This window comes from Cololabis saira, chromosome 20 (assembly GCF_033807715.1).
Source record: "Cololabis saira isolate AMF1-May2022 chromosome 20, fColSai1.1, whole genome shotgun sequence".
Lineage (NCBI taxonomy): Eukaryota > Metazoa > Chordata > Actinopteri > Beloniformes > Belonidae > Cololabis > Cololabis saira.
The window spans coordinates 10,029,177-10,055,801 of record NC_084606.1 but is presented as its reverse complement, the minus strand read 5'-3'; the positions used below and the strand labels follow the sequence as shown (position 1 = coordinate 10,055,801).

General features: G+C 41.7%; 1 protein-coding gene across 1 annotated transcript in view; it reads left to right on the top strand.

Moving 5' to 3' along the window:
- The window catches only part of trpc5a (transient receptor potential cation channel, subfamily C, member 5a), a 260,870-nt gene that overhangs the window by 86,633 nt on the left and 147,612 nt on the right, over nt 1-26,625 (top strand). The window contains exons 4-8 of the mRNA XM_061709480.1: nt 969-1,219; nt 14,498-14,614; nt 17,639-17,701; nt 19,300-19,437; nt 22,465-22,671. Coding sequence (XP_061565464.1) covers nt 969-1,219; nt 14,498-14,614; nt 17,639-17,701; nt 19,300-19,437; nt 22,465-22,671 — 776 coding nt within the window. The remainder of the gene's footprint in view (nt 1-968; nt 1,220-14,497; nt 14,615-17,638; nt 17,702-19,299; nt 19,438-22,464; nt 22,672-26,625) is intronic.

Sequence of the window (26,625 nt, the reverse complement as noted above, 5' to 3'; positions counted from 1 at the left end):
CCCTGGCAGCACATCACCCCCACCCTCATCCACCTCCACTGGCTACCCGTTAAGTTCCGCATTCAGTACAAACTCCTCCTACTCACCTACAAATCCCTTCACACTCTGGCCCCCCAGTACCTGTCCGACCTCCTTCATCACCACACTCCCTCCCGGAACCTGCGGTCTTCAGACGCTGGTCTGCTCTCCATCCCCCGGACCAGACTGAAGACGTTTGGGGACAGAGCCTTCAGTGTTGCTGCCCCCACCCTTTGGAACTCTCTCCCCGCTGTAATCCGTGACTCCCCTTCTCTGGACAGTTTCAAAACCCAACTCAAAACCCACCTTTTCACCCTGGCTTTTCCCCATTAGTGCCCACCCCCCCCCTGTCGTTTTGTCCCGATGGTGTTTTGTTTTGTTTTGTTTGTTCTTCCTTGGTTTTCCTTTTTCAAGGCATGCCTTGAAAAGGCCTATGATTTGTAAAGCGACCTTGGGTTCTTTGAAAGGCGCTATATAAATGCAAGTTATTATTATTATTATTATTAGCTCTGCTCAAAACTACCAAATATTCAAAAATAACCATTTTAACATTTTAAATACCAGTTTAAATAGTATAATAAAAAAAAAAAGTAAAATAGATGTGATATTTGTATATTTTGATGTTTAACAGTGTGTGGGGGTTTCTTGTGGAAGCTTTGCTGGTTTTTAGTCTCAGATGTGTCAGAAAGTATTACTTTAATGAATAGGTTCAAACAGGCATCAAAGGGTTAAAATCCTGAAAATGTTGAATATTTCTTAGTTTTGACGTGACTTTACAGCAGTTTTTTGCCGAGTAAAAGGATGCCGTCATCCCTTCAGGACGGCAGCGTTAATATTAACAACAAACGTAGAAAGTATTTTTAAACTGACCATGTTTTCCTCTTTCAAAAAGTGAAGATCCATGGTTGTTCTTCCCCCATCCATCCCTCCGTCCTCTCCTCCTCTGCCAGGTGACTATGCCGGGGTGAAACACGCCCTCCGCGAGGCGGAGGTCTACTACAACATGGACGTGAACTGTCTGGACCCTCTGGGCCGCAGCGCGCTGCTCATCGCCATCGAGAACGAGAACCTGGAGATCATGGAGCTGCTGCTGGACCACGGCATCCACACGGGCGACGCCCTGCTCTACGCCATCAGGAAGGAGGTGGTGGGCGCCGTGGAGCTGCTGCTGTCGCACCGGCGGCCCAGCGGCGAGAAACAGGTGCGTCCAGTACTGGAGTTGAGGGGGGATGAGGGGGAAAGGCATCCCCCCTGAAATAAAAACGGTCAAAATCATCCCCCGTGTAAAACTGCCATCCCTCCTTTCCATCCCTTATGTCATTTCATCAATGAATGTGGTTTTACTGCTATTTCAACATTTACAGTCATCGCCAGAATAATAACACCAGAAAAATAACTTACCATATTTTCCGCACCATAAGGCGCACTGCATTATAAGGCGCACCTTCAATGAATGATGCATTTTAAAACTTTTTCCATATATAAGGTGCACCGCATTATAAGGCGCACTAAATATATGGTAAAATACCGTACTATAGTGTCTGGGGTTGAGTTACGTATCTACCTGATGGAGCTGCGCTGCAGGAAATGCTACAAAATCCTACAGCAAATGCAAAAAAAAAAAAAGAAGAAAAGTACCGTATGTCAAACTTTATTAACAAAATAAAAACCAGCTTTGCTCCGTCTCGTCAAAGCCTCCATTATGCAAGTCAGCGTCGCTGCTGTTGTCTTGAACGTCTGTGACGATTCCTGACATTTTTAGCGCCATTACTTCGGCGACACCAACTACATTACCCACAATCCCCCTGACTACAGTAACAGAAATTACCGTAATGATAATATATAAGGCACACTGCATTATAAGGCGCACTGCCTTTTTTTTTTGAAAATTAAAGGCTTTTAGGTGCGCCTTATAGTGCGGAAAATACGGTATTTGACAATTTCACCTGTTTCAAGTAAATTTTCACTTAAAATAAGTAGGAAAATCTGCCAGTGGGACAAGATTTATCTTCTCATTACAAGCAAAAAAATCTTGTTTCACTGGCAGATTTTTCTACTTATTTTAAGTTAAATCTACTTGAAACAGGTGAAAATTGTTGTTTTTTCCAATGATGAGTCTTGCTTTAAGTGTAATGAGATTTTTTTACTAAAATGAGACATTTTAACTAGAAATGAGACAAATTTTGAGTTTTTTGAGTTTTTGCAGTGATCCATTTTACTTATCCTGTGAAGGACAGAGTCATATTGATAAGTTCACTGTTTTTTATTGTTGTGTTTTGATGTATTTGATGTAAGCCCAGTGGATATTTAAAGCTTACAGAAGGCTGCATTTAACTGCTGCTATGTCATTCCTGCAGTATTTCTGCAGGTTTTATTTATTTTCTGTTCTATTATTTGTAATATATTATATTATTTGTAATCAGCACAAATTATCTGTCCCCATATGATAAAATCCACCCCCTGATTTTCTTTCACAACTCAAGTACTGGGTGCGTCCAGTGGAGGCGGCCAGGGAGGGATCTGCGTTATGGCATTTCTGGAGCTCCAGCTGCCTTCATGCAGACACTTGTTTGCCTTCACTCGTCCGTGACTGTGCGCATGTGTGGGTTTTTCCACTTTAACGCGTTTGTTTGTGCGCCGTAATGAGCACATCCATTCATTGTAATGCTCCACGCCACATTCTGCTGAGAGCAGGGGGAAATGAAACAGCTCGTTTAACAGACAAACTGTGAAACAGGATTTAGTGACAGACAGGATATCTGTCTGCCTGCTGCATTTCCTCGTGTGTGTGTGTTTGTCGGAATAAGAGATTAAAATGACACTTTGTGCAGTTTCAGACGTGTAGGTGTTTAGGATGCTGGGGAGTCATTCAGAGGCAGGAAGTGAAAGCATGAGGGTCTCATGAGGAAGACGAGGAGGTGGGATGAAGAGAGAATACGAAACTTCTTTGTTTTATAGCGAATGGTTTTACGTTTCTGAGGTTGTGATGTTCCATATCACCTTAGCAACCAAATCCTAGCCAAAGCAGAGGATCGAAGGAGGGTTTTTGTCATACTACTATACTACTACTAATACTACTGTCATTTAGCAGACGCTTTCCAAAGCGACTTACATATGAGAGAACAACACAAGCACAAAATCACATAAGATGTTCTAGCTCAGGGGTCGGCAACCCAAAATGTTGAAAAAGCCATATTGGACCAAAAACACAAAAAACAAATATGTCCGGAGCCGCAAAAATAGAAATGTTTGTATAAGCCTTAGAATGAAGGCGAGAAAAAAGTCGAAATGTCGAGAAAAAAGTCGAAATGTCGAGAAAAGTTGAAATGTAGAGAAAAAAGTCAAACTTTCGAGAAAAAAGTTGAAATGTTGAGATTAATGTTTAAGTACAATTTTGAGAAAAAAGTTGAAATGTCAAGAAAAAAGTTGAAATGTCGAGAAAAAAGTCGAAATGTCGAGAAAAAAGTCGAAATGGCGAGATTAAAAAGGAAAGGAAAAAGGAAGAAGAAAAAAAAAATGTATGTATGTATGTATGTATGTATGTATGTATGTATGTATGTATGTATATATACTATATATATATATATATATTTATATATATATATATATATATATATGACACCATCTTGACGTAAGTGCATGCATCTACTAGATGCGGCAGTGCTCCTTAAAGAGCTGAGTCTTTAGCTTGCTCTTAAAAGTGGGTACAGACCCGGCAGATCTGACAGAGTTTGGTAGGTCGTTCCACCATCGGGGAACAATGGAGGAGAAGAGTCTAGCTACTGATTTCACGTTGTGGTGGAAGCAGCAAGCATCTTTCACTGGCTGAGCGGAGCTGTGGAGAGGGAGAGTAGCTCTGAATCAAGTAGTGAAGGTATTGAGGAGCCGTTAGGGGTTAGGGTAATTGTTTGGTAAGGGACATTGCATTTTGTTGAACCCGTCCAGATCTGGACTTGGAGAAGCTTTCTCTCAGGATATTCTGTGGCAGATGATTTGGGAGTGTGTGATACTGGCTGGATACGTTGCTGGATTCATCCAACGGGCAGACAGGGTCTAGTTTGGCGGCCTCGTCATGTTGGTGTCATCAAGCTGTGAACGTGAGCTCTCACTGGTGCAGGTTACCGCCATGTCTGAACTGGTGGGGGGGGTCAACGTCAGCACCTTCAACTCTGAAGCCACAGTTCTGGGTCAGAATAGGTGGACTGATCTGGTACCTGCAGGGGCTTGTGAGGAGCTGCTGCCTCATTTTCAGGAATGTGGGAAGAATGGAGTGTGAGATTGGCGAACGGATCGATAGAGGGCCTGCAGTAAAGCGGACTGGTCCGTTATTCCCAGGAGGCCCAGCTACTTCACGCACTACCTTCACCTTTGGTCATGGACTGGGGGTTGTGACCAGGGGCGCCGGATTCATTTCAGAAGTGCGGGGGCCAAAAAGTGTGTAAGTGTGTGAGTGTGTGCGTGCGTGTGTGTGGCGGTAGATAGACCTCACTTAAAGCAGCACTATGTAACTTTTCCACCTTAATATAATATTTCCAGAGTCATTGTGATGGTACATCAACTTCCAACAGGTTTAATGAACCTCTGTCATGGTCTGAGGGGTCTGTATGGCCTTCACTGGCACTATGTAACTTTGAGGAGCATGGTAGGAACCCTGCCACACTAAAAAACTACACATTTTTTACGGCTTTGACTGCTTTACGACATACGTCACTTCCCCCTCCTTCCCGATTCGTAGTCCAGACCAAAGCTGGGCGGGGCGTGGAGCGCAGAGCTCAGCAGAAGCTGGTATCATGGCCGAAGCAGCGAAAAAAACGAAGAAAATAAAAGTTTTATCGGAGGAGGCAAAAAAAAGAAAGCGGGAGAAAATTGTGCAGGGCTGATCTGCAAAATATAAGGAATGGGTATTCAGTTATTCACAGGTTATAAAGTATTTTTTTATTTTGTCAGTAAGTATGTTGGACTACTAATTTATGACGAAGTCCCTCTAAAAAACGTGACAGGAAAGAGGTACAGTAGTAATTTGGGGCGCATGAGTGATTTTCAACTTTGTCATATTATATTGTTTAGCCAAAAATAGATACATTACCTCTTCGCTATCCATCCTGCAAGCGACCGCTGAAAACAGAAAAGTAGTTTTGAAAGTCTGTCCCGTCTTCTCTCATTTATTATCAAAACAAATGCAGCGACGGGGACAGGAGTTTTCCGGCAGTACGCGCTGGTGCTCATGGGAAATGTAGTGTTCTTTCTGGTAAAGCACTACCGCTTTTGTCCAAAGGAGCCGCCAAACTCAACAAAAGCTGAAAGTTACATTGTGTTGCTTTAACTTCTGTGAAGTAACTACAGCTTGTTTGCACCACAGGGTGGCGGTATAACAGATCTTAAGAGAGACAGAAATGACTTTTCAGTTGCCTCTCCGCCGTCGTCCAGTTCAGCACCGCGGACAGCGCCGTGCTGCAACGCGGCGCGGTGCTTAAAGGGTGCCTTGTTGCAGAGAAACCCTGGTAACACTTTACAATAAAGTACACAAAATTTAGAGTAGGCTAGTTACCAAAACCCTCATTAACATTAACGCATTTTGCTTTGCAAATAAATTCATCTATTTAAACGAGATATTTGCAAAACAATTTTCTGAACTGACAAGGAATGAAATAATAATAATGGGCATAAAATAGTAATAATAAGCTTTATTATTAAAAGAAATCCTTAGTAAAGTAAGGAAATTTGCAATAGCCTACTGGTAGTCAAGGTTATTACGCTAGCTTAATGGTTCAAATAGACTTACTGTAAACAAAGTACAGCAACACACGTCACAGAATTGAAGCAATTTTATTGGTTATGATGTACACTGTATGCATTTGATTTTGTGCTCTTTGATTGGATTCAAATGTAAACATTCTTCCTGTTTTATGTTTGCCTTGTTTGTTTTACCTAATATGCGTGACCCAAACCTGGATGAGAGGAAGTTATCCAGGTTTGGTTAACTTAACGTCTGCTCAGGTGTTAGAAGAGGAGGTGTTCTCTGAATTAAATACGTTTTTAAGATATTCTTGAAGGTAGGGACCTGCTCTGATACCGTTATTCCATCATTTCAGGATGTCATCACCAGTTTAGTTTAATTGCGTTCCATCTTGGATTCATCACGATATGTTATGATATATCCAAAAAGAAAAACAAATCACCAAAAATAGAATCTTCTCTCCAAATGAGGGTTTATCACCTTTTTAAACTACAAAAAGAAAAGGAAAAAAAAACATGGCTGAAAGGTACTTTTATTAGTATCTGAAAATGTTGCGGCAATGTGTGCACTTAAAAAAAACAGTCCTGCTAGAAATCCTAATATATAAGCTTAATATTCCTAAATCTAGTCAAATCTGTCTTATTATGAGCAAAAGTATCTCAGACAATGGAGTAAGAAAGATTTTCTTGACTAGAATTATTAAAACCAGCAAAATAGTCTCTTTAATAGGCTTTTTAACTTTCTAAGAAATCAGTTTTTGCAGTGTGCTTTTATTCCTTGTTTTTACCACAAAACAAACACAAGTGAATAAAGTTTTCACTGAGAGACGGGCTGCCAGAGCTGCGTTTTATCACTTTTACCTGATTGTCTTCATCCGCCCTCCCTCAGTCACATCATTACCTCTTCACCTGAAACAGCCACTCCAGGAGGAAACGGGGGAATAAATGGAGGACAAAGAACAATAAAATATATAAATGTATTTTCACATCTAACTGAGAGATGGAGGAAAACGGAGACGGGCGGCGATAATGAAAGAGACAAATAAGAAGGAACACAAGACATGGAGGGAAGGAGATGTGATGAGGTGAGAGGAGAGGAGAGAAATGAGGACTGACGGAGGGAGGAAGGCAGAGAGATGCAGATGAGGAGAACTCTCCACGGTCCTTCCTGCGCTTCCTTTTGATGTCTGGAAAGACTGAAGAAAGAGATTATGTGTGCATGTGTGCGCTCGCCGAGACATGTGCTGTTCCTTCACGCTGCACGGATGTGGGGACAGAAAAGTGAAAGCCATTTTATTTAGTTAAATTCATCTCTGTTTCCGTATTTGTGGTTGAGAAAACAGAGAAAAAGATGGGCAGAAATCTCAAATCTTCAAATGGTTCAGATAACTTCTGTGGCTTTGATGATCATTGATATTTTTTTGGACTTTGATAAAGTCTTGACTGAGCTGCAGTTTGTGTTACAGCAGCAAGTTCAACTTTTCCTCTCCATCTTAAACGAGGCTCAGATTACAGAAACTATCTTACTCCCTTTTAAAAGATATCCTGTTTTGATTGTTTGCTCTTTACCCGCAAAATATCCAAGTATCCTCCAGCTGGACGGCCTTATTGCTGCTCACGGTCTTTCCTCCGTCACTGATGACTCGATGGTAACGGGGCGGCTTCAGTTCAAAACTAATCATTTAGTCTAAAAGATTATTTTATTAAATTCAAATAACATTTAAAAACAAAACACGTAATGAAAAATAAGGTTCATTACGGGTTTGAGATGTCTTTTAACTTTGCTCTCCTCCAGAATGACTGCACTGCAAAAGCTTATTAGAAAATAGAAAAAAAAAACTAAATTTAGTATAGTTTTTACAATTCTAGCCAAAACAATCTTACTTACCCCATTTGCAAAGATATTTTTAGTACAAGGCAACAATTTGACTATATTTGTGGAAAATTAAGCTTATTTCTAGACAGCAGTGTGTTTGTTGTCTCTAATTCACTTTCAAAGTCATTGAAGTGAAATGAATAAAATATAATCCAAATATTTAAAGTGAATGATACTTAGTTGATCCCAAAAGGAAAATTATGAAATATTACTTATTATGAAAAAAGGTTGCAGTATAAATTATTGAAGACTAATAATGATAAATAATTAAAGTAAATGTTGCTTTGCCTAGGATTTTTCAGATGTCAGATATTCTTCCAGACACAGACCTCCTACTTGTCCAGGCTCGGGGGATAAATACAGTTTAAAAACAGGCAGACTATTGGCGCTTTTCCACAAGTACCTACTCAGTCCGACTCAACTCAACTTGCCCTTGTTTCTTTTCCAGAAGTAGGAGGGTTGGATCGAAGCTACTGTAACGTACTCCATTGTATGACACAAACCAAGAAGTAAAAGACGCCAAAGATGGAGCACTTTTGTGGTGCAATTGTTCTTCGAATAAAATGAACAAGAAACCACGAGTCAGTCTTGAAATGATTTCACATCCTAACTCAGACATCTGATTGGCCAATCGGTGGCCTGTAGTGTGATGACGTCAGTTGTAGCCCGACTCAGCCGCATAGAACCTCGGCAGAATAGTTACAGAAAAGTACCTACTCAGCACGTTAGACCCCTAGAGGAAAAGAACCAAACTGAGGTGAGTGGAGTCGGGCTGAGTAGGTTCTAGTGGAAAAGAGCAATATGAGACCACCATTTTAGCAGAAGGGCCGGTGAAGGGTTCAGTGTCTTGCCTGAAGACGCGTTTTGAATCTCCAGAAGCCACATGAATGCACTTGGATGTTGTTTGTTGTTTAACAACATCTGTATAGAGCAGGGATTGTCAACCGGTGGTCCGCGGCCCTCTGGTGGTCTGCGGCGGTATTGCAGGTGGTCCGTGAAATTGTAAATGGAAAACAATAATAGTTTAAAAAATATATATTTATTCTTTAGAATCAATTTATTTTTCATTTACTATGAATTTTTGTGAATTATTTACCCATCTAAATTATGTCAAATGAGGGAGAGTGAACTTTGTAATATTATAAGCCCTCTTGGCAGGGCCACCGCAAGGTGTGTGCGAACCGTGCGACTGCACGGGGCCTCGCGCTATGGGCCGTTTTTTTTTTCTTTTTTTTTTTTCATATTTTTTTTTTTTTTTTTCGTTTTTTCCCTTATAAATATCAACAGTCACGTTCCATTACAGACCTAAATGTGTACTAGTCTGTGCATATCAATAAATATATGTGCAATGATGCACGTGTCTGTTGTTCAATACAACTGATCAGACCAAGCGCAGACGCAAGCTGCTCTGATCCAGACGGGTGGAGTTGGAACAAACTGTCACACAATGTCAAGAGAACGAGACAGATTCAGGAAATTACCATCAGGGGATGAAAAAAGAAAAAAAACTAAAGAAAATGGAAGAGTTTAATGCCTCTCTGAAAGGCTTGTTTGATAAATTTGTTACAAATCACCGATCCGACCGGGTCTCAAGCAGCCGCAGGGCCCCGCGTCGAGGCAAGCCCAGATGATGATGAGGCAGGGGAAGGTATCCAGTATTTTGCTAATTGGAGAGTTAAAATTGCGCATATTGACACCCGATCCGACCCGAAAAACCCAAAAAATTTCGTGGGGCCCCCCCAGCCATTTCGCACAGGGCCTCGCAAATCTCCCAGTCGGCTCTGCCTCTTGGATTCCTATTGTTCATTTTTCATTGACTGTTTTTTGTTTTGTTTTTTTTTATATTAAAAGGTGCAAATAAAAATAGACACCTATGCAAATAAATAGCCTATATAGGCCCATACTCTTATTTAAAAGCAAGGTGCAAAATAAAACAAACATCCCCAAAAGCAGTTGGTCCCCGAGTTGCTTCTTGGTTATAATGGTGGTCCCTGAGACAAAACCAGTTGAAAACCTCTGGTATAGAGGACATCACAGGCAGCATCAAGAAATAACAGAAGTAAACGCTGAATGTAAACGATACTGATGGAAACTCGCAGCCAAAAGTTTGATATCCAGGTTGCGCAGACGCTCCTTCACAGTAGCATCTGAAGTCTGAATGGAGAGATTTAATGAAACCTGTTACACTCCAGTCAAGAACAACATGAGTGCAGACCATTGTGACACTACAAGATGCTGCTTGACCTGTGAACAAACGCAGATATCGATGTAATCCATCATCAACAAAGCAAAATATGGGGAAACAGATGCTAACTGAGCCTTCGTTCGGCTTCCTAAATCTTTTCCCAGCTCTAAACAATCTGCATTGGATTCTGAAGCTAGTCAGAGCAGCCCATAACCCATCATTTTGCTTTATCATAGTTTTAGTGAGACGGGTGTCTCTGAGTCTGAAATGCTCATGTCGGCCCTTTAAAGTCAAACCTCGCCCCACATGAGCGAGACCTGGCGTCTCTCTGTCAGCAGATGTGGGTCATGCAGCATTTCATTAAAATACATGGATTTTCATCATGTCTCATTTTTGTTTTGGCCCACGAGTCTTTGTACACATCTCTTGGTGTCTGTGTGCGACGCCCACCACATGCCAGCTGTCCTCACACTCCTCGTCAGTAGAGGAGGGAGCCAGCAGATGAGCAGAAGAGGTTATGACAGGAGAGAGGAGAGGGAGGAGGAGACGGGAGACGGGAGACGGGAGAGGAGGAGGCAGCTGAACATGTAGAGGTATTAGGAGAGGAAAAACAGAAAATGGTGGGATGTTGGATGAAGAAAACAGCAGAGAAAAAAGAGAGAGGCAGGGGAGAGGAGCTGAAGTGTGGCCAAAGAGGAGAAGGAGGAGGTTATACGAGGCCAGGGAAGAGATGTTGAGTGATGCTGAGAGATGGAGAGGAAACATGGGGAACCCATCTTCTTCATTCTCCTTATAAGAGATGAAAGAGACACGTGTTCACGTCCTCGCTTCTCTCGCCACTTCATAGGCTGAACTTGTGTTTGTGAGGTACAGCAAGGCATAATAGAGTTGGGATTGCTTAAGTTTATTAATAAGAAACAACATGTTCACTTTTTCTCATTTATGGTTGCATAATCAACATATTTAACATTATATTAAACCACAGTTAAACCAAAACATATTCATGCACGCACCAAATGTTGATTCACGGGGTCGTTTATCAAGCAACAGGTTCCTTCAGGAAAGAAATTATGACATGCCACAAAAGATAATTATAGCAAATGTAGAAATGTTACGTTTCAAGCCCATCCTGTTGAATTTGAACAACACTGAAACCCGATTCTGAAGACAGACGTTGTCCCGTGTAGGTGTCTACGAATGCTGACCAAGAATCCCACCTGGACCAAGATCAGTGGTTTTAGTCGTCATTTCTGTCATGAGGTAAAAGTGTAGTTGTTTACACACAGAGATCATGCAACTCTGCAACTTACATGACAAAAGCAGTTCTCCATTTAGACTCTGGAGGAAAACATTTGGGGGTCTGCAGGAAAATAAAACGTCCCTAATGAGCATCATTGAACCGCCGTCTACTATGGAACGCCGATTCATTCAAAATTAAATAATTAAATACATATTTAAATTATGCAATATTTAATTAAATAAATAAATATGACAATGAAATAAATCCAAACGTAATTTATAAAATCTTTCATTTTTTAATGACAACTTTTTTTATGTTGTGACAAATTATTTAATATTGGTATATTTATTTATTTCATGACACTTTTATTTTGTAATGCCCTGTTTACGTATTACACTTCATGACACTTATTTATTTCATGGCTCTTTTATTTCATGTTCTTATATTTAAATGAGGGGGCGTGGCTTCATGTGTGGGTGTGGCCAGTCGTGAACTTCAGCGGATCCTCATGCAGGCCCGGGTCTACGAGGGTGCAAAAGCATGCATTGCACCCTCAGTTTATGTGTTTGCTCAGTTGAAAAGACGAAAAGAAAACTGACAAATGCGCCCACGTCAGCCTGATTTATGGTTCCGCGTTAAATTGACGGCGTAGCCTACGGCGTAGGATACGCGGCGACGCGCACCATACGTTCACGTCACCGCGTATCCTACGCCGTAAGCTCTGCGTTGGTGCCACGCGGAACCATAAATCAGCCAGTGTCCGTCACTCCGTGCAGTTTCCTGCACCAGCAAGACGCTGCTCTCTGCTGCTCCGTTAACAAAGTAACAATGGATATTCGGAAGTCGTTCAAGCACAACGACGCAAGCAACTTTACAGGACTGTCTCAGAAAATTAGAATATTGTGATAAAGTCCTTTATTTTTCTGTAATGCAATTTAAAAAAAAAAAAAAAAAAAATGTCATACATTCTGGATTCATTACAAATCAACTGAAATATTGCAAGCCTTTTATTATTTTAATATTGCTGATTATGGCTTACAGTTTAAGATTAAGATTCCCAGAATATTCTAATTTTTTGAGATAGGATATTTGAGTTTTCTTAAGCTGTAAGCCATGATCAGCAATATTAAAATAATAAAAGGCTTGCAATATTTCAGTTGATTTGTAATGAACCCAGAATGTATGACATTTTTGCATTACAGAAAATAAGGACTTTATCACAATATTCTAATTTTCTGAGACAGTCTTGTATATTTATGGTTAAATGTATTTTTGTTGCTATGTTTTATTTTCTGATGTTAGATTGTCTGATGGGTGAGGTAGTCCAGACTAAATGTAGCATTTTCTTTGTTCTGCAGCGATATTGCTGCAAAAGTGCACTTGAAATACACTTCAAATATTGTTGTTTTGATATTATTATGCCGCTTGAAATTATGGGAAAATGCATAATTTAGTGTTAAATAATGTGCCAGGCATGTGCACCCCCTCTGATCTGAAATGCACCCCTAGTCATCATTTTCTAGAACCGGCCCTGTCCTCATGAGGGACAGGAAAACCGGAAGAAAACAGAAACCCGATGAAAACATCAACAAAGAGGAAGAACAGAACTTAGCAAAATTAATTGAATCATTGAACTATCGTCTACAACCTTTTAACAGAAAAACAGCATTGATACTTTGGAGTTGCTCGGTCAGGGACCTGATTGAACCCTACTCTTGATATGTGACGGAAGTCAAGGATTCCAGTGGTGACAGGGAAGTCTTCAACATACGGGAGGTTGATGTGATTCATTTGGTTAAATTTAATTCAGAAATGCTTAATTTATCCCTGAAGGGAAATGAATTGACTGATCCAAAATGCTGGTGGATGTATCTCAGACACCCGTTGTAGGTTTTCATTTATATCTCTGACTTAGTGTTTTGTCACTTGTTTATTACCGTTCTAATCATTTCAAATTTGCTGAAATGAAAATGTAACTTTGTTATTTCCCCCTAGTCTGGTAGTAATTGACACCACACAAATGACACCACCTCTCTTCTCCCGATCCCTAAACCTGTAGAAAAGGTTGTGCACAGCTCAAGTTAAGGGATTTTTTTTATTTACAGGTTTGAGTGTTGTTATTTATAAGATGTCAGTCAAACGGAAGTGAAGCAAAATAACCTCAGGGTGCCAAAATAACAAACAACACACCCTGCCTTAAAACCCAGTGTTACCTAACCTGTCAAAACAACGTGCACGGTAAATGATAGTGACTCAGCTAACTCCCTAAATGAAAATAATCAGGAGAAAAACACATCGCCCCTACGCTTCGTGATCAATGGCCATTAAACAACTACAATTATCAATGTTTGAGGGAACTGAGATGTGGCTCATGTCAGGGATGGGGGGGTCTGCTGCATTAGACGCCAAGTACTTTAACGGCACAGGGCGAAATGGCACAGGGCCTCGCAAATTTTTGGGTTTTTCGGGTCGGATTGAGTGTCTATATGTGCAATTTTAACTCTCCAATTAGCAAAATACTGGATACCTTTCCCTGCCTCATCATCATCTCTTGCCTCGACGCGGGGCCCCACGGCTGCTTGAGACCCGGTCGGATCGGTGATTTTTGTAACAAATGTATCAAACGAGCCTTTCAGGGAGGCATTAAACTCTTCCATTTTCTTTAGTTTTTTTCTTTTTTCATCCCCTGATGGAAATTTCCTGAATCTGTCTCGTTCTCTCGACATTGTGTGACAGTTTGTTCCACACTCCACCGTCTGGATCAGAGTAGCTTGTGTCTGCGCTTGGTCTGAGTTGTATTGAACAACAGAAACACGCATCATTGCAAATATATTTATTGATATGCACAGACTAGTACACATTTAGGTCTGTAATGGAACGTGTCTGTTGATATTTATAAGGGAAAAAACGAAAAAAAAAAGAAAAAAAAATTGAAAAAAAAAAAAACGGCCAATAGCGCGAGGCCCCGTGCGGTCGCTCGGTTCGCACACCCCTTGCGGCGGCCCTGTATATGGCCATTTATGTTCGTCTGTGATTTCAATGGAGCACAAGCCAAACTGTTCATATTTGTCCATAGCTTCAGATTTCTTTTCTTTATTTGTCTCTTATCAATAAAATACACTTGCACTCCCTGTCCCTGTTTAAGCAAAGGCACCTTTGATGTTTTGTTTCCAGGGAAAGTCTTTCACTGAACACATTGTACTAATTTAATTAACTTTAATTGCATTTAAGTGAGTTTAATTGGATTCCTGATTTGACTTATTTGTTTTTCCCTTTGAGTTGTTTGTCCTTTGCGAAACCGTGTTGGGTGTAAAACTGAATCCAGGCTGTTTTAATCGTGTAATAAAACCTCTTTCAGACTGTTTCGTGGATATCTAAAAGTTCACAGAAGTGGTTTGGTCCAAACTTCAAATCCATGTTTTGGTGCTTTGTTTCATTTCAGGTCCCTTCACTGATGATGGACAGCCAGTTTTCAGAGTTCACGCCAGATATAACTCCCATCATGCTCGCTGCTCACACCAACAACTATGAAATCATCAAGCTGCTCGTTCAGAGAAAGGTATTGACAGAGGTCATCGACACAACACAGTCTGTTTTGGATAAATGAATCACATATTATTACATTCATAGTGCATGTTGCACGCACGCCTTTAAGAGGTATCACAGTCCCTGGTAAGGTCTATTCAGGGGTCCTGGAGAGCAGGGTCCGCCAGATATTCCAACTTCGGATTGAGGAGGAGCAATGCGGTTTTTGTCCTGGCTGTGGAACGGTGGACTAGCTCTACACCCTCAGCAGGGTCCTGGAGGGGGCATGGGGGTTTGCCCAACCAGTCCACATGTGCTTTGTGGACCTGGAGAAGGTTTTCAACCGTGTCCCTCAGGGAGTATGGTAGGGCTGGGCGATATATCGAGATTTTAATATATATCGATATATTTTCAAACACGATATGGTACGAGACAATATCGTTTATATCGATTTAAAAAAAAAAAAAAAAAAAAAAACTTTTTTTTTTTTTTTTTTTTACATTTTTTTTTTAATGATTTTGATATAGCTTGAATGTTTTATTTGAGATTTGCACAAATGTTTTGTTATTTGCACAACTGTCAACCTCAGTGGAAAAGTCTGCCTGTTACTGTCTACATTGTATTAATTACAGTGTATTTTAATTTAATTGTTATGCAGGAAAGGGATATTTGTTTTATTTTATTCAAGAAGTATTTTTATTCTATATATGCAGGCAGTTTATTTTTATTTCATTTTTTGGCACGAGGCTTTGTATTAAAACTGACTGTTTTTTTAAGGGTTTGCCTCAGAAAAAAATGAAGCTAACAGAGATGCTATGCTATAATGCTTTGGGGGAAACCCCAATTATGGCACAGAAAAAATATCGAGATATATATCGAGTATCGCCATTTAGCTAGAAAATATCGAGATATGACTTTTGGTCCATATCGCCCAGCCCTAGAGTATGGGGTGCAGGAATCCCTTACGCTGGCTTTCCAGTCCCTTTACCTCTGGCGTCAGAGCTTGGTTCGCCTTGTCGGCTGTAAGTCTGACCCGTTTCCCGCGGCGGTTGGACTCGGCCAAGGCTTCCCTTCATCACAGATTCTGTTCTTTACTTTCATGGACAGAATTTCAAGGTGCAGCCGAGGAGTGGAGCGGGTCTGGTTTGGTGCCGTCAGGATTAGGGTCCATGCTTTTTGCAGATGATGTGGTTCTGTTGGCTTCATCAGGCTAAGACCTTTAACTCTCGCTGGAGTGGTTTGTAGCTGAGTGTGAAGCCGCTGGGATGAGAATCACCACCTCCAAATCTGAGACCATGGTCCTCAGTCGGACAAGGGCTGACAGCTTCCTCCACAGGGTGCCCGGGCTCTCCCTTAAGCTGGGCATACACTGTGCGATATTTTAAATCGTTTGATTCAGCCCCATCTCACACTGCACGACTAGATCGCTGAGTTCAAAAGTTCGCAACCCACGATTTATGGTCTCACACTGTATGACCCGATGCTCTGATGCGACCCGTCTGCTCACACTATACGATCATCATCCTCACGTCGGACTTCTGTTACTGGAACTGCAACGTCAAAAAGAAGTGGAAGAGGAGGAACCCCGAAGTGGGAGACACCGAAGATGCTCAGCAAAAAAAACGTGCTGCCTTAAGCCTGAATTATGGTTCCATGTTAAATCGACGGCGTACCCGTACGGTGCGGGTCGCCGCCGTACCCTACGCCGTAGGCTCTGCGTTGGTGTAACGCGGAACCATAAATCAGCCTTTAGCAATTTGTGCCATTCTGTGTGGCGATAGATGAAAAAGATTAGACAACGCCGTGATTAGACAAGGAATTGGCTGGGGAGACGTGGGAAATGTGGTCTTTTTTTCTGCTATTAAAACATGATTTGTAATGTGAATTTGCAACACTTAAACTACAAATAATAGTTTTTGACGTGACATCAGAGATTGCGCATGCTCTCTGTGAAAGGATGAGTCCAATCGGGTCGTAGCTGCTTCAACTGTGCGATTCCTTCACGAGGAGCCACCAGGATTTCAAACGCGTTTGATTTTCTTGCGAGCACACGATTTGTGATCGGGAGCTCGTCGTGAGGTGTAAAGGCTCAGTTATGGTTCTGCGTCACACCAACGCAGAGCACACGCCGCAGCCGTGACGCCGTGCTGAACCCTTCAGACTTCTCCGTCTCTCCATTTAGCGATCTTTTTCTGAATGGTTTATCCGACTTTTTCCGGTCACAGTAAATCAAAGAAATAAGGACAACTATTGTGCAAAAAACAAAAACAAAAAAAAATCACACATAAACGAAGAAAAGAGCCCTGGAAGTTCACTACTGATTCAAACCGGAAACCGGAAATGCTTCGCTTTCAAACGAACCAATCACAGCCCTCTCGGTCTGCGTGTGGTCGGCGTCTCCTCGACGCGTAGTTACAATTTTCAGGAGGTGCACGTCAGAGACGGCGCAGGTGACGGCGTGTCCTCTGCGTCGACCCAAACCACACGCCGTAGGCATGGCGCCATTTTGACGCAGAACCATAACTGAGCCTTTACTCTCTCGTCGTTACCCCACGTATACTGCACGAGGCACGACCAACGATTGGGTCGAAATCTGGCCCGATCCAAAAAAATAGTTGCACGACTGGAAAATCGTTTCAAAACGAGCCGACAATCGCACAGTGTCTGCCCGGCTTTAGAGATCGGATGATGGGCTTGGTCATCCGGGAGGGGCTCAAAGTAGAGCCACTGCTTCTACACATTGGGAGGAGCCAGATGAGGAGGTTTGGGGATCTGGCGAGGACGCCTCCTGGACGCCTCCCTGGTGAGGTCTTCCAGGCTTTGGGAGGAGACTCCAGGGAAGACCCAGGACAGGCTTGAGGGACTATATGTCTCGGCTGGCAACACCTTGGGATACGGCCAGGGGGAGGGAAGTCAGGGCTTCCCTGCTTTGGCTACTGCCCCTTTGACCTGACCTAGAATAAGTGGAAGAAAATGGATGGATGGATGTTGCACGCATTGAATTTTATGAATTGTTTGTTTGCATGGATTTACTCTTTTATTTTGCTGTTCTGGCAAGGTCACCATCCCGAGACCACACCAGATACGCTGCGACTGTGTTGAGTGTGTTTCCAGCTCAGAGGTAAGTTGTTTCTCCAGCAATACAAAGTTTGAGTGTCTTGTGTGGTTTTTGCCTTGCAGGAAATACTGTATATATAAATTCTGTATACAATAAATACAAATCATGGATGCTGAATTATATTTCTTCCATTCTTTTATACCATGATTCAAAATGTTTTCACTCATTTTTCTTCCTTCATTTCATCGCATGCAGCTATACAGTTCAGTACTGAACTTAATTCAGTCGTCCTGTAATTTGAAGGAAATCTATTGTAGTCGTAGCCATAGTAGAAATGTGCACTGATGTGTTTGAACACATTTATCCAGATTTGGTTGGAATATGTTGAGCATGACTGCATGATTGCACAGTTCTGAGAAGTCAGTTTTCTCTATCTAGAACCTCATATCTTTGATGTGCAAATTGCCAAATGATGTGAGTGATGTTTCAACCAAACCTTCAGGATAAAAGTCTTAATTAAACACTTAAATTAATTTGATAATCAGACATAATCAGTACCAACAGCCCAGACCCTTTAATTTAAAGGGAAATCATCCAAGAAGGCTGAAATTGTTGCATCTCTAGTTTATTAAAGTGAAGGTTCCCACCGTCAGTCCTCAGCTCCTAAATATCAAGTAACATTCAAGGTTAGACATAAGTATTTTGAAAATACAACTTTGAATTTTTTTTATTTAATATATGAATGAATGAAGTTTATTCAGTCATTGCAACACAAAACAACACCAAAAAAACATTGTACACAGCATTAACTATTAAACCAAAAAAATGTGTTGAACAATAACTGAAAAGGCATAGGCAGAAGCAAACTGCTTATAAAAGCCTATCCTATATTAACAACTTTCTATTTTTGGCTACCAACCTCCAGAAAACCAAAAAGAGAATAGAAAAGCAAAGAAACAACAAAAGGCAAAGAAACAATAGAAAAGCAAAGAAACATTGACAGATGGTCAATTGCACTTATAAGCTTCAAAAATAGCTTTACAAACCATTTTCTTAAATACAACAAAAGAATGACATGTTTTTAAATTTATGTTGGCATCATTCCAGAATTTAACTCCAACGATGGAGACACATCTCCTTTTCATACCTTTTTTAGCCATTTGTACTGTGAAATTACAGACACCTCTAAGATTGTAATGAGTCTCCTGAATTGAAAAGAACCTCTGTATTGGGTCAGGGAGCATTTTTGATTTTGCTTTAAACATAATTTGCATGATTTTAAAATAAAACAAATCATAAAATTTAATAACATGAGAATTTAGAAAAAGTGGATCTGTGTGAGCGTAGTAATCAGCCTTATTGATGGTACGTATGGCTCGTTTTTGAAGTTTTATTATTGCATTTAAGGTGGTTTTAAAGGTGGATCCCCACAATTCCACACAGTAAGATAAATAGGGAACAATCAATGAGTAGTAAATCAAATGCAAGGCCTTGGAATTCAGTATATTTCTGGATTTATACAGTACAGTATATTTTACTGTCAAAAGCAACTTTTGTCAACTAACATGAGCTGCATCTATCTTAAGGAGACGGAGGATTGGGCAGCTCATGATATAATCTTGAAAAAGGTGTTGTTTGTCTCTCCGCACCTCTTTCTGCAGGTGGACAGCCTCCGACACTCACGATCACGGCTGAACATCTACAAGGCCCTGGCCTCGCCCTCGCTCATCGCGCTGTCCAGCGAAGATCCCATCCTCACCGCCTTCAGGCTCGGCTGGGAGCTCAAAGAACTCAGCAAGGTGTGCTTTGCAGGCCTTCTGTGCGAGTTTTTGCATTCCAGACATGCAGGATTTATCACGTGGGACATTTGTTTCCACTAGCATACTGTAGAAACTGTTCTGCTGGGAAAAAACACAACAAAACACTTTGAAAAGTGCTGAAAGCTTACTTTTAAAAACCATAACTGGCTTCACTACAGGCAATAAATGAGACAGGTACTTGAAGGGATAGAAAAAGGAGTCGGACTACCTCAGCATCGACTCCACACACACCATAATTAAGGTCGCCGGCGGGCTTTGGCTGTGGAAATAACAGCCTCTGGTACCATTTATACGGTTGTCTATTACCTCAACTGTTTCTTTCCTCCATTAAGAGATGCTGTAGATTCTGGTTTAACACATTTGCCTTCCCCTTTGCCATAAGTCACTGTAACAAAAAAACAGTGCAGACCTTTTAACACGTGACCACAGGAGAGACTCAGGTGTTAAAAAATAAAATAAAATAATAATTTAACAACAGGATTTCTTCTGCAAGGTGGGAAACCTAATAAGAGACTCCAATTAGGGCTGTTCGATTAATCGATTTTAAATGGTAATCGCGATTATGTAATTAGAACGATGTTAAAACGTGAAAATCGAAAAATCGATATTTCACTTTTTTTTCTTTTTTTGTTTACCTTGTCTGCACACATACTAATGATTGATACCATATTAATGATTGATGGAAATACCTCTCAATACCTGCGACAAGTGCCCCATCGGAGAGGCTCTTTAGTGTAGGAGGGGGCGTTGTAACATGCCACCGGGTAGACCGGCTCGTGTTCCTTGCAAATGTGAATAGCAAATGTAATGACTGACATTACACACCTCTACCTCCTTCATGGGTTGCATTATTATTTAGCATGCAAAGACCCAGTTTAGTTTAATTAGAAAATGTCTTGTTTTATTTAATTGGAAATATAACTTACTGTATGTTTGCAAGTGCTGATTTGCTGATTTTTTTTTTTTTCCAGAGATAAAAATTTATATTTTATTATATTTTTTAAAACTTTTTTTCAACTTATTTTACAGAGTTTTGCACTTTATTCATTCATTTTTGGTTTAATAAGAGCAAAGTTTGCACTTAAAGCCCAATGGGGCAAATGTTCAATAAAAAACCAGCATATTTGAAATAATTTCTTTGCTTTTTGTCAATTCACAAAATAATCGTAATCGAAAATCGGATTTTGAAAGAAAAAAATTTAGATTTTATTTTTGGGCAAAATCGAACAGCCCTAACTCCAATCATATCACATTCTACAGGAATGCCTTAATTTAAGGAATAACTTCAATATAAAGCACAATACACAACACAGAGCAAAGGCAAAAACAAAAAAGAAAAACAACTATTTTCCAAAAGTAAAACAGAGGTTTAAATGATCCTACTAACTAAACAATGATAAAGTACTGTACATTGTTGTGGAAAAACCCATTAAATGCTCCTTAATACATTCTTTCCAACCAGGTGAATAACTGGACTTAAACTGAGTGTCTAAGTTACCAAGAATAAGACTTGAGAAATGATCCAGATTTCAGTAGATTTAATTAAACAGTTGCATGCAAAAGGGTCAGAACACACATGAGGCGTCTTGATGCAGAATTACAGGAAATAAGGAAGTATAATGATTTTAAAGCACAAAGGATGATTCATTCTTACAATTTGAGTCGACAAAAACATCTTTAAGGTCAGCGTTAATCTTTTTTTTCTTTTTTTTGCAGACCAAATCTGTACACTCTTGGGCCAAGGCTATATTTGGCTGCTCTCAGCAGTTTTGGTTTAATCAAGTGGCCAAGGCAAAATTTTCCATCACATACATGATAGAAGTTCAGCTGTTATTAAACAAGTCTGGAAGGTTTGGGACTCTGCAGGTTTGATGGTTCAGTAACTGGACCGCTGTGGGTGTAAAGGTGGTCTCTGATTCCAGCAGCCACTCAAACAATCCTGTGAGATTTGGTAACAGTTTGTCGGGGTCTTGGGGCAGATGAAGCTCATGAGGGTGAGCATTGATTTTCAAGCGGCGGCCTGACGGTTCTGCACTGAGGAGGGTAGTGTGGGAGAAATGGCAACCACACTGATGATGTGGAAGACAACTGGGCAAGCGATGACTAATATGACGCAGTTGTGTAACAGAACCCAGGAGTGAAAAACAAAGAGGAACCAAAGCAAAGTGCCCAGAAAATACTGCTTCAGAGTCAACTAAAACTGAAATATGGGAAATGCAACAAAAGAAAGAATTCAATTCATTTCAATTCAATTTTATTTGTATAGCGTCTAATACAACAGATGTTGTCTCTAGACGCTTTCCAGAGATCCAGAACATAAACCCCCGAGCAATTATTACATAAACAATGGCAGGTAAAAACTCCCCTAGTGGGAGAAAAACCTTAAGCCAAACAGTGGCAAGAAAAAACTCCCCTTTAGGAGGGAAGAAACCTTGAGCAGGACCAGGATCATCAGGGGGGACAATCCTGCCGAAGGCCAGACCGGGGGAGTCAGGGTCGTCAGCAACACACAGCAGGCATGTGGAAGCAGCAGCGGGATGCCCATAGGGGGAAGGGGCGCAGGCAGGTGGAAGCAGCAGCGGGATGCCCATAGGGGGAAGGGGCGCAGGCAGGTGGAAGCAGCAGCGGGATGCCCATAGGGGGAAGGGGCGCAGGCAGGTGGAAGCAGCAGCAGGATGACCAGAGGGGGGGGCGCAGGCAGGTGGAAGCAGCAGCGGGATGACCGGGGGTGGGTGGGGGGACCGCAGGCCAGCACGCAGCTCCCGAAGCTCCGGCCTGCAAACATGCACAAAAGAGAAAAAAGGGGGCCAGCACAAGAATAACCATCAAAGAGAGAAACATACAACAGCAGAATTTACAGGAATCAAAAGATAAGAATCATAAAAGTCTTGTCAGCACCACATCTATCAGGTTCAGATGGTTCCAACGTCAACGTTTTGAGCAGCTATAGACCGATGGTTGGTGAATTGAGACATTTTTTTTTTCTACTTGCACTCGGTGTCGTAGGTGGAGAATGAGTTTCGCCAGGAGTACGAGGAGCTGTCTCAGCAGTGCAAACGTTTCGCCAAGGACCTTCTGGATCAGGCCCGGAGTTCCAGAGAGCTGGAAACCATCCTGAACCACAGAGACAACGACCAGAGCGAGGAACTGGACCCGAGGCAGTGCCACGACCTGGCCAAGCTCAAACTGGCCATCAAGTACCATCAGAAAGAGGTAGGGACGCAGTCCTGTCTGTCTGAATTAACCATCCGTGTTGGTGAAACCGTGACGCAGTTATGGGTTGTGTTACTCAGGCTTGTGCACGTAGCTTCTATGTTTTAACACAGTCGGAGTTGGAGGACATGGAGGTTTTTGGGAAGTTTCTGCTTGACTCTTTACATCACTCATTGATGTTTTTTCAGAGTCACTTCACTTCACTGGACTTCCGATCCATGTAGGCTGCAGGACTTTTATGCACTTTTCAAATGTGAGAATGTGTTTCCAGAGTTTAAAAGAAAGAAAAAAACATTGTCATCCCATTTATTAATGTAAGAACCCATGTAGGTGAGACTATCTGGCCCAGACATGGCCCACATCTGCAGCTCTCTGTGGCTCACACATGGTCTGGAGGGAAATGAGCTTCGTTCTTGTTCATCTGAAGGACCAGATGACTTTTTATCGGGTCCTGAGAGCTTAACCTCAAAAGCAAGGGATCCTCCCTTTTCAGTGTGATTTAACATTCGCAGACTGCTGCAGCGCTTTTCCTTGTGTTACCCTCAAGGGGTTTGTTGGAGCAAAGTGAGAATATTTGACGATATACGCAGCAAAATGTGAGAGTCAGTGCAGAAAAAAAGCAGGGGAGGGGCCTATTGCATGTAAATGAGGTAGGGGGAAAATAAAAAAGACAATGAAAGGGTAGGGGAAGGAAATATCTGTATAAGTAAGAAAGTGAGCTGGAAGGAGTGTGAGGGTATCCAAAGCAATCAAAGAGGAAAGAGGGATTTAATGGGACAGAAAGAGAAGAAAATGGAGCACTAGTCGGATCGGTCTAGTGCATGAGTGAGAGAGAGAGATGGAAATTTGATGGAATTGAGTCTGAGAACAAAACAGAGTTAGAAAAACCCCAAGGCGATCTCCATCTCTCCCTCACCGACGTCACGGCGGCTCCCTGGTGTTTCCAGCTTTCTGCAACTGAGGGATTCTGCCAGACGCATGAAGAAGGGAGCGAAAGGGCAGAGCAAGGGAGGAGAGGAGGGACGACAGGGATGAGGCTTAGATGGACCCATGGAGACGTCGGAGCAGGAAGTGCAGTGTTCACTTCCTCTTGAGGGAATCAGGTGACACTGGTAGAGATGTGAGGAGAAGAAGAAAAATCCCAGATTGGTTGGTTTAGTTTTCACTTCCTTTGGTTTCAAGATGTATTTTTGTTTTGTTCTAAAATCCCAAAACCTAAAATTATAGAATAACATTCGAACAAGAAAAAAGGGAGTCAGTTACACACAAAGGGGTTGTAGAGGAACTGCAAATGCAGCTTGATGTGATGCTGTGTGGAAATACAGACGAGGATGATGGATACTTCGGCCCAATCTCAATACTCCCCCCACTTTTCTTCACTCGCCCTTCTTTTCTCCACTCGCCCTTCTTTTCTTCCCTAACCCCTAAAAAAGAAGGGGGAGATTTTAGGGCACTTGAGATCTAGGGCACTTGGCCCAGGTGCCTGTCCCATTTCTCCTACTCCCCCTCGTTTCCATCCCTAACCTGATCAGGAAGCTGAGAGCCAAAAGCTGTTTTAATTTCAGCTGTAGCGCTGTTAATATGGCACTTTATTAAGTTTTAATATTTTTTCAGGTATAAAGGTAACCTTTAAGATCCGCAACCGGGGCTCAGTTTATCCAAATAACGCCTGTTAAGAAATTTGACCCGATGTTTTCGGAGATGAGAAGAGCCGCCGCCCCCGGGGAGCAGCCTCAGCTCACAGCCCGAGAAGAGACGTGTCCGCCGGGTCAAGCTGCTCCGTCGTCCCGGGAGAGAAACTCTCTCCAGGGACGCAGCTCTGTTGAGAATTACGCTGGCTGAAATAAATCATTTAGGAAGATGTTGGTTTAATAGATGAAATCTAACAGTTGTAGCTACGCCTGTTAAGAAATTTGCTCCGAAATTTAGAGATTTCTGTCTGCCGGTTCTGGAGATTAGGTCCGCGTTAAATAGACGCAGCCTATGGCGTAGCTTACGTAACCTACGGCGTCGCTTACGTAGGTTACGTAACCATATTCCAGCGCGATCTTAGCGAACAACGGACAAAAAATGGATTATGTACATTCACTGAGTGAATATTATGAAAGTAAAATATTGGTTTGCGCCGAGAAATGTAATCAAAATGCATTTTTATGCAGAAACTAACTCAAAATATTGATTTTATTCCCAAAAAAATAAGAAATGTCCGCCATGTTTTTTTTTTTTATTCAGTCCGAAAATGACGACGAAAAGCATTCTGGGAAATTTTCATACCCCCTCGCTCGCCAAGTCAGCATCTGCAAACCCTTGATTTGAAGGGGATATTCTCAGCCCCTAACCCTCGTTATGCCCCCTCCCCCTAGGTGAAAAGAGGAATTGGGACACCACTACCTTCACGGGAACGCGCAAAAGTTAGGGTTAGTGAAGAAAACGAGGGCGAGGGGGAGTATTGGGACGCAGCCTTCTGCTCTCATCTCTGTCTACGATGTCATCGTCCTCCGCAGATATGAACTGCTTATTGAAGAGTGTTTTCTGACTTAAGTAACCCCAAACGAGCAGCAGGGTTGTGTTATGTTGGAGTTTTTGATCAGACGCCCAAATTTATGACACCAAGCACCAAAAAGAATGATTTTTTCTTTACATATTTCCCCTTTGATAAGTTTGCCTTTGGGATAAACCTCTGTTTTGGGCTTGTCATGGCGTTGCTCCTGCATCCTCGATCAGATGGAGATCTGGGGAGTTTGGAGGCAGAGATAACACCTGGGGGGGGTTCTCAAGCTGAGAGGGTTGTCTGGCACATTGTAGTGTTGGTGGAGATCTGTGGACTGTCTGATCTGCAGTGACTGCTTCCCAGAGGAAAGAAAAACATTTGTAACAAGATAGACGGTGTTGTGCATGTGGTTATAATGTTGTAACTGACTGGTGTACGGTTTGCTATTAGGTCCAAAGTTTTCATTTTGATTTATTTGTTATTTGTTTAGTTCTGGCCAAGAAGCAGCAACGCCACATCCCACAGATTACAGTTGCCATTAAAAATATAAAAACATAGAACATGAAACAAACTAAGAATTAACCAATATAAGAAATAACAGACAGTTCAGCGATTGCATCTCCAGGTCTCTCAGAGCAGATTCAAAATTATTAAAAGGCAAAAGGTCTTGAAGTTTGAAGAAGGTCTTTAAAGTGCTGCAGTCCGAAGGGGCTACAACTCTGGAAAAATGTTTTCCCCACAGTGGTTTCTAAAGTAGAAAGAAAGTTTTGGTCCAAGACAGTCCACATGATTGAAAAGCCAAAGAGTCATCGATTAAAGGAGCATGAGGAAGGATTGAGGCAGGATTTATGAAAAAAATTTGTATACGTTTTAAGTTTTCTAGTAATAATGTCAGATGAAGCGTTCCAAACCAAAAAGAATGAGCCCTCTAGCGTATCTCTCCGTTGCCTTGAACAGGCTGTGTGCTGCAAAATGTGCTGCAATTCCGGGCCGGAATTTCCCGCGCTGGGCTGCGGATGTGACGTCATATGACGCTGCATGAGCGTTCTCCCCGTTCTCCCGTGCCGGCTTTACTGTTGGCTGCAGTACCCCCAACGGCCGTCGTGGTGAAGGGTGGCGCTAGAGAGTCTCTAGAGTGCTCCTTTAAGACACCCAAGTATTGTATAAAAAAGTTAACAACATCAATGACAGATCGGTCAGAAGTGAGCACTGAGGGAAGATGATGAGGCCTGTTCTTATTTTTAGAGAACAGCATAAGTTTAGTGTTGTTTGTATTAAGAGAAGTTTTCAGGTCAGATAAGTTACTGAGGTGAACATTGTGAAAAGTGTTGACATACAAGAATAACTAAGCACATCATCAGCATACAGGTGGTAAATTGCATCTCTAACATCAAGGCCCACATTATTCATATTAATAGTGAATAAAGGTGGACCAAGAATAGAACCCTGTGGTACACCCCTTA